Source organism: Pezoporus wallicus, unplaced genomic scaffold, assembly GCF_028554395.1.
Source record: "Pezoporus wallicus isolate ANWC-B61680 ecotype Strahan unplaced genomic scaffold, APGP_CSIRO_Pwel_v1 contig_10038, whole genome shotgun sequence".
In the NCBI taxonomy this organism is placed as follows: Eukaryota; Metazoa; Chordata; class Aves; order Psittaciformes; family Psittacidae; genus Pezoporus; species Pezoporus wallicus.
Window position 1 is genome coordinate 1 of NW_026642078.1, and position 8,545 is coordinate 8,545.

At 51.7% G+C, this 8,545-nt stretch overlaps 1 protein-coding gene across 1 annotated transcript; it reads left to right on the forward strand.

Moving 5' to 3' along the window:
• Nucleotides 1–572: 572 nt before the first annotated feature.
• Nucleotides 573–2,148, forward strand: LOC130608742 (integrin alpha-5-like; the record flags this gene model as incomplete). Its single annotated transcript, XM_057426946.1, has 3 exons — nt 573–669; nt 1,280–1,325; nt 2,004–2,148. Coding segments are annotated over 3 exons (288 nt in total), but the record flags the coding sequence as incomplete, so codon positions are not given.
• Nucleotides 2,149–8,545: the final 6,397 nt, after the last annotated feature.

An 8,545-nucleotide genomic window follows, 5' to 3' on the forward strand; every position in this document is an offset into this window, starting at 1 on the left:
ATAGGGACCCATAGGGACCCATAGAGACCCATAGGGAACCATAGGGAACCATAGAGACCCATAGAGACCCATAGGGAACCATAGGGACCCATAGGGAACCATAGAGACCCATAGAGACCCATAGGGACCCATAGGGAACCATAGAGACCCATAGAGACCCATAGGGACCCATAGGGAACCATAGGGAACCATAGAGACCCATAGAGAACCATAGAGACCCATAGGGAACCATAGGGACCCATAGAGACCCATAGAGACCCATAGAGACCCATAGGGACCCATAGGGAACCATAGAGACCCATAGAGAACCATAGCGACCCATAGGGATCCAGAGTGCCCCAGAGCGCCCCAGAGCGCCCCATAGGGAACCATAGCATCCCATAGGGAACCATAGAGACCCATAGGGAACCATAGGGAACCATAGAGCCCCATAGAGCCCATAGACCCCATAGCCCCCCATAGCCCCTCTCACCTCCCAGCACCCACCTGCACCCATGGGTGGCACCCCCAGCCCCCCTGCATCAGCACCCATGGGACCTCACCCCCCAGCACCCATTGGACCCCCCCCTCAGCACCCCCCCCCCCACTGCCCCCTTTCTCCCCATAGATCTGAACTCAGCGGCCGGGCAGGGCTATTGCCAGGGGGGCTTCAGCGCTGAGTTCACCCAGGTGGGGGCAATGGGGGGGAAATGGGGGCAATGGGGGGGCGATGGGGGGGCAATGGGGAGGGCAATGGGGGGGGCAGTTGGGGGGGAAATGGGGGCAATGGGGGGGCAATGGGGGGGTAATGGGGGGGTGATGGGGGCAATGGGGGGCGATGGGGGGCGATGGGGGGCAGTGGGGGGTGATGGGGGGGGTGATGGGGGGGCAATGGGGAGGGCAATGGGGGGCAATGGGGGCGATGGGGGGGTGATGTGGGGCAATGGGGGGCGATGGGGGGGTGATGGGGGGCAATGGGGGCAATGGAGAGGCAATGGGGGGCAATGGGGGACAATGGGGGGCAATGGGGGGCGATGGGGGGGTGATGGGGGGCAATGGGGGGCAATGGAGAGGCAATGGGGGGCAATGGGGGACAATGGGGGGCAATGGGGGGGCGATGGGGGGGCGATGGGGGGCAGTAGGGGGGTGATGGGGGGGTAATGGGGGGTGATGGGGGGGCAATGTGGGGCAATGGGGTGCGATGGGGGCTTATGGGGGGGCGATGGGGGGGCAATGGGGTCTGTGTGGGTCTGGGGTCCCCCCCACCATGCTGAGGGGACCCCCCCCCATGTCCCTGCAGAGCGGGCGGGTGCTGCTGGGGGGGCCTGGGAGCTTCTTCTGGCAAGGTGAGAGCACCCAGCACCCATCCCCCAGCACCCATCCCCCAGCACCCATAACCCAGCACCCAGCACCCATCCCCCAGCACCCATAACCCAGCACCCATAACCCAGCACCCAGCACCCATCACCCAGCACCCATCACCAATCCCCCATCCCCCAGCACCCAGCACCCAGCACCCAGCACCAATCCCCCATCCCCCATCCCCCATCACCCATCCCCCATCACCCATAACCCATCCCCCATCACCCATAACCCAGCACCCAGCACCCAGCACTCATCACCCAGCACCCAGCACCCAGCAGCCATCCCCCATCACCCAGCAGCCATCCCCCAGCACCCATCCCCATCCCCCAGCACCCATCCCCCAGCACCCATAACCCAGCAGCCATCCCCCATCCCCCAGCACCCATCCCCCAGCACCCATAACCCAGCACCCAGCACCCATCCCCCAGCACCCATAACCCAGCACCCAGCACCCATCCCCCAGCACCCATAACCCAGCACCCAGCACCCATCCCCCAGCACCCATAAACCATCACCCATAACCCAGCACTCATCACCCATCACCCAGCACCCAGCACCCATCCCCCATCCCCCATAACCCAGCACCCATCACCCAGCACCCATCCCCCATCCCCCCCCCCCGTGCCCCTCCCCCTCCTCACGGTGCCCCTCCCCCCCAGGTCAGGTGATCTCGGCCACGCAGGAGCAGATCCGCGGCTCACGTGACCCCGGGTACCTCATCCAGGAGGTGCTGGGGCAGCTCCAGACCCGGCAGGCGGCGCCCAGCCACGACGACAGCTACATGGGTGCTATAGAGAACATTGGGTGCTATGGGTGCTATAGAGAACATTGGGTGCTATGGGTGCTATAGAGAACATTGGGTGCTATGGGTGCTATAGAGAACATTGGGTGCTATGGGTGCTATAGAGAACATTGGGTGCTATGGGTGCTATAGAGAACATTGGGTGCTATAGAGAACATTGGGTGCTATAGAGAACATTGGGTGCTATGGGTGCTATAGAGAACATTGGGTGCTATGGGTGCTATGGGTGCTATGGGTGCTATAGAGAACATTGGGTGCTATGGGTGCTATAGAGAACATTGGGTGCTATGGGTGCTATAGAGAACATTGGGTGCTATGGGTGCTATAGAGAACATTGGGTGCTATGGGTGCTATAGAGAACATTGGGTGCTATAGAGAACATTGGGTGCTATAGAGAACATTGGGTGCTATGGGTGCTATAGAGAACATTGGGTGCTATGGGTGCTATGGGTGCTATGGGTGCTATAGAGAACATTGGGTGCTATGGGTGCTATAGAGAACATTGGGTGCTATGGGTGCTATAGAGAACATTGGGTGCTATGGGTGCTATAGAGAACATTGGGTGCTATGGGTGCTATAGAGAACATTGGGTGCTATAGAGAACATTGGGTGCTATAGAGAACATTGGGTGCTATGGGTGCTATAGAGAACATTGGGTGCTATGGGTGCTATGGGTGCTATGGGTGCTATAGAGAACATTGGGTGCTATGGGTGCTATAGAGAACATTGGGTGCTATGGGTGCTATAGAGAACATTGGGTGCTATGGGTGCTATAGAGAACATTGGGTGCTATGGGTGCTATAGAGAACATTGGGTGCTATGGGTGCTATAGAGAACATTGGGTGCTATAGAGAACATTGGGTGCTATAGAGAACATTGGGTGCTATGGGTGCTATAGAGAACATTGGGTGCTATGGGTGCTATGGGTGCTATGGGTGCTATAGAGAACATTGGGTGCTATGGGTGCTATAGAGAACATTGGGTGCTATGGGTGCTATAGAGAACATTGGGTGCTATGGGTGCTATAGAGAACATTGGGTGCTATGGGTGCTATAGAGAACATTGGGTGCTATAGAGAACATTGGGTGCTATAGAGAACATTGGGTGCTATGGGTGCTATAGAGAACATTGGGTGCTATGGGTGCTATGGGTGCTATGGGTGCTATAGAGAACATTGGGTGCTATGGGTGCTATAGAGAACATTGGGTGCTATGGGTGCTATAGAGAACATTGGGTGCTATGGGTGCTATAGAGAACATTGGGTGCTATGGGTGCTATAGAGAACATTGGGTGCTATAGAGAACATTGGGTGCTATAGAGAACATTGGGTGCTATGGGTGCTATAGAGAACATTGGGTGCTATGGGTGCTATGGGTGCTATGGGTGCTATAGAGAACATTGGGTGCTATGGGTGCTATAGAGAACATTGGGTGCTATGGGTGCTATAGAGAACATTGGGTGCTATGGGTGCTATAGAGAACATTGGGTGCTATGGGTGCTATAGAGAACATTGGGTGCTATGGGTGCTATAGAGAACATTGGGTGCTATGGGTGCTATAGAGAACATTGGGTGCTATAGAGAACATTGGGTGCTATGGGTGCTATAGAGAACATTGGGTGCTATGGGTGCTATGGGTGCTATGGGTGCTATAGAGAACATTGGGTGCTATGGGTGCTATAGAGAACATTGGGTGCTATGGGTGCTATAGAGAACATTGGGTGCTATGGGTGCTATAGAGAACATTGGGTGCTATGGGTGCTATAGAGAACATTGGGTGCTATAGAGAACATTGGGTGCTATGGGGGCTATAGAGAACATTGGGTGCTATGGGTGCTATAGAGAACATTGGGTGCTATGGGTGCTATAGAGAACATTGGGTGCTATAGAGAACATTGGGTGCTATGGGGGCTATAGAGAACATTGGGTGCTATGGGTGCTATAGAGAACATTGGGTGCTATAGAGAACATTGGGTGCTATGGGGGCTATAGAGAACATTGGGTGCTATGGGTGCTATAGAGAACATTGGGTGCTATAGAGAACATTGGGTGCTATGGGGGCTATAGAGAACATTGGGTGCTATGGGTGCTATAGAGAACATTGGGTGCTATGGGTGCTATAGAGAACATTGGGTGCTATGGGTGCTATAGAGAACATTGGGTGCTATGGGTGCTATAGAGAACATTGGGTGCTATGGGGGCTATAGAGAACATTGGGTGCTATGGGTGCTATAGAGAACATTGGGTGCTATGGGTGCTATAGAGAACATTGGGTGCTATGGGTGCTATAGAGAACATTGGGTGCTATGGGTGCTATAGAGAACATTGGGTGCTATGGGTGCTATAGAGAACATTGGGTGCTATGGGTGCTATAGAGAACATTGGGTGCTATAGAGAACATTGGGTGCTATGGGGGCTATAGAGAACATTGGGTGCTATGGGTGCTATAGAGAACATTGGGTGCTATGGGTGCTATAGAGAACATTGGGTGCTATGGGTGCTATAGAGAACATTGGGTGCTATAGAGAACATTGGGTGCTATGGGGGCTATAGAGAACATTGGGTGCTATGGGTGCTATAGAGAACATTGGGTGCTATAGAGAACATTGGGTGCTATGGGTGCTATAGAGAACATTGGGTGCTATAGAGAACATTGGGTGCTATGGGTGCTATAGAGAACATTGGGTGCTATAGAGAACATTGGGTGCTATGGGGGCTATAGAGAACATTGGGTGCTATGGGTGCTATAGAGAACATTGGGTGCTATGGGTGCTATAGAGAACATTGGGTGCTATGGGTGCTATAGAGAACATTGGGTGCTATGGGTGCTATAGAGAACATTGGGTGCTATGGGGGCTATAGAGAACATTGGGTGCTATGGGTGCTATAGAGAACATTGGGTGCTATGGGTGCTATAGAGAACATTGGGTGCTATGGGTGCTATAGAGAACATTGGGTGCTATGGGTGCTATAGAGAACATTGGGTGCTATAGAGAACATTGGGTGCTATGGGTGCTATAGAGAACATTGGGTGCTATAGAGAACATTGGGTGCTATGGGTGCTATAGAGAACATTGGGTGCTATAGAGAACATTGGGTGCTATGGGTGCTATAGAGAGCATTGGGTGCTATGGGTGCTATAGAGAACATTGGGTGCTATAGAGAACATTGGGTGCTATGGGTGCTACAGAGAACATTGGGTGCTATAGAGAACATTGGGTGCTATGGGTGCTATAGAGAACATTGGGTGCTATGGGTGCTATAGAGAACATTGGGTGCTATAGAGAACATTGGGTGCTATGGGTGCTATAGAGAACATTGGGTGCTATGGGTGCTATAGAGAACATTGGGTGCTATAGAGAACATTGGGTGCTATGGGGGCTATAGAGAACATTGGGTGCTATGGGTGCTATAGAGAACATTGGGTGCTATGGGTGCTATGGGTGCTATAGAGAACATTGGGTGCTATGGGTGCTATAGAGAACATTGGGTGCTATGGGGGCTATAGAGAACATTGGGTGCTATGGGTGCTATAGAGAACATTGGGTGCTATGGGTGCTATAGAGAACATTGGGTGCTATGGGTGCTATAGAGAACATTGGGTGCTATGGGTGCTATAGAGAACATTGGGTGCTATGGGGGCTATAGAGAACATTGGGTGCTATGGGTGCTATAGAGAACATTGGGTGCTATGGGTGCTATAGAGAACATTGGGTGCTATGGGTGCTATAGAGAACATTGGGTGCTATGGGTGCTATAGAGAACATTGGGTGCTATGGGTTCTATAGAGAACATTGGGTGCTATGGGTGCTATAGAGAACATTGGGTGCTATGGGTGCTATAGAGAACATTGGGTGCTATGGGTGCTATAGAGAACATTGGGTGCTATGGGTGCTATAGAGAACATTGGGTGCTATAGAGAACATTGGGTGCTATGGGTGCTATAGAGAACATTGGGTGCTATGGGTGCTATAGAGAACATTGGGTGCTATGGAGAACATTGGGTGCTATGGGTGCTATAGAGAACATTGGGTGCTATGGGTGCTATAGAGAACATTGGGTGCTATGGAGAACATTGGGTGCTATGGGTGCTATAGAGAACATTGGGTGCTATGGGTGCTATAGAGAACATTGGGTGCTATAGAGAACATTGGGTGCTATGGGTGCTATAGAGAACATTGGGTGCTATGGGTGCTATAGAGAACATTGGGTGCTATAGAGAACATTGGGTGCTATGGGTGCTATAGAGAACATTGGGTGCTATAGAGAACATTGGGTGCTATGGGTGCTATAGAGAACATTGGGTGCTATGGGTGCTATAGAGAACATTGGGTGCTATGGGTGCTATGGGTGCTATAGAGAACATTGGGTGCTATGGGTGCTATAGAGAACATTGGGTGCTATGGGTGCTATGGGTGCTATAGAGAACATTGGGTGCTATGGGTGCTATAGAGAACATTGGGTGCTATGGGTGCTATGGGTGCTATAGAGAACATTGGGTGCTATGGGTGCTATAGAGAACATTGGGTGCTATAGAGAACATTGGGTGCTATGGGTGCTATAGAGAGCATTGGGTGCTATGGGTGCTATAGAGAACATTGGGTGCTATGGGTGCTATGGGTGCTATGGGTGCTATAGAGAACATTGGGTGCTATGGGTGCTATAGAGAACATTGGGTGCTATGGGTGCTATAGAGAACATTGGGTGCTATGGGTGCTATAGAGAACATTGGGTGCTATGGGTGCTATAGAGAGCATTGGGTGCTATGGGTGCTATAGAGAACATTGGGTGCTATGGGTGCTATGGGTGCTATGGGTGCTATAGAGAACATTGGGTGCTATGGGTGCTATAGAGAGCATTGGGTGCTATGGGTGCTATAGAGAACATTGGGTGCTATGGGTGCTATAGAGAACATTGGGTGCTATGGGTGCTATGGGTGCTATGGGTGCTATAGAGAACATTGGGTGCTATAGAGAACATTGGGTGCTATGGGTGCTATAGAGAACATTGGGTGCTATGGGTGCTATAGAGAACATTGGGTGCTATGGGTGCTATGGGTGCTATGGGTGCTATAGAGAACATTGGGTGCTATAGAGAACATTGGGTGCTATGGGTGCTATAGAGAACATTGGGTGCTATGGGTGCTATAGAGAGCATTGGGTGCTATGGGTGCTATGGGTGCTATGGGTGCTATAGAGAACATTGGGTGCTATAGAGAACATTGGGTGCTATGGGTGCTATAGAGAACATTGGGTGCTATGGGTGCTATAGAGAACATTGGGTGCTATAGAGAACATTGGGTGCTATGGGTGCTATAGAGAACATTGGGTGCTATGGGTGCTATAGAGAGCATTGGGTGCTATAGAGAACATTGGGTGCTATGGGTGCTATAGAGAACATTGGGTGCTATGGGTGCTATGGGTGCTATGGGTGCTATAGAGAACATTGGGTGCTATGGGTGCTATAGAGAACATTGGGTGCTATGGGTGCTATAGAGAACATTGGGTGCTATGGGTGCTATAGAGAACATTGGGTGCTATAGAGAACATTGGGTGCTATGGGTGCTATAGAGAACATTGGGTGCTATGGGTGCTATAGAGAACATTGGGTGCTATGGGGGCTATAGAGAGCATTGGGTGCTATGGGTGCTATAGAGAACATTGGGTGCTATGGGTTCTATAGAGAACATTGGGTGCTATGGGTGCTATAGAGAACATTGGGTGCTATGGGTGCTATAGAGAACATTGGGTGCTATGGGTGCTATAGAGAACATTGGGTGCTATGGGGGCTATAGAGAACATTGGGTGCTATGGGTGCTATAGAGAACATTGGGTGCTATGGGGGCTATAGAGAACATTGGGTGCTATGGGGGCTATAGAGAGACATGGGTGCTATAGAGAACATTGGGTGCTATGGGTGCTATAGAGAGCATTGGGTGCTATGGGTGCTATGGGTGCTATAGGAGACATGGGGGCTATAGAGAGCCATGGGTGTTATGGGTGCTGCAGGGAGCATGGGTGCTATGGGTGCTATAGAGAGCTATGGGTGCTATAGGGGCTAAGGGTGCTATAGGTGCTATAGGGAGCTATGGGGGCTATGGGTGCTATTGGGAACATGGGTGCTATAGAGAGCTATGGGTGCTATAGGGGCTATGGGTGCTATGGGGGCTATGGGGAACATGGGTGCTATAGAGAGCTATGGGGGCTATGGGGGCTATAGGGGCTAAGGGTGCTATGGGGGCTACAGGTGCTATGGGAGCTATAGGTGTGATAGGGAGCTATGGGTGCTATGGGGGCTACAGGTGCTATGGGGGCTACAGGTGCTATGGGAACTATGGGTGCTATAGGGAGCTATGGGTGCTATAGGGGCTATGGGGAACATGGGTGCTATAGAGGGCTATG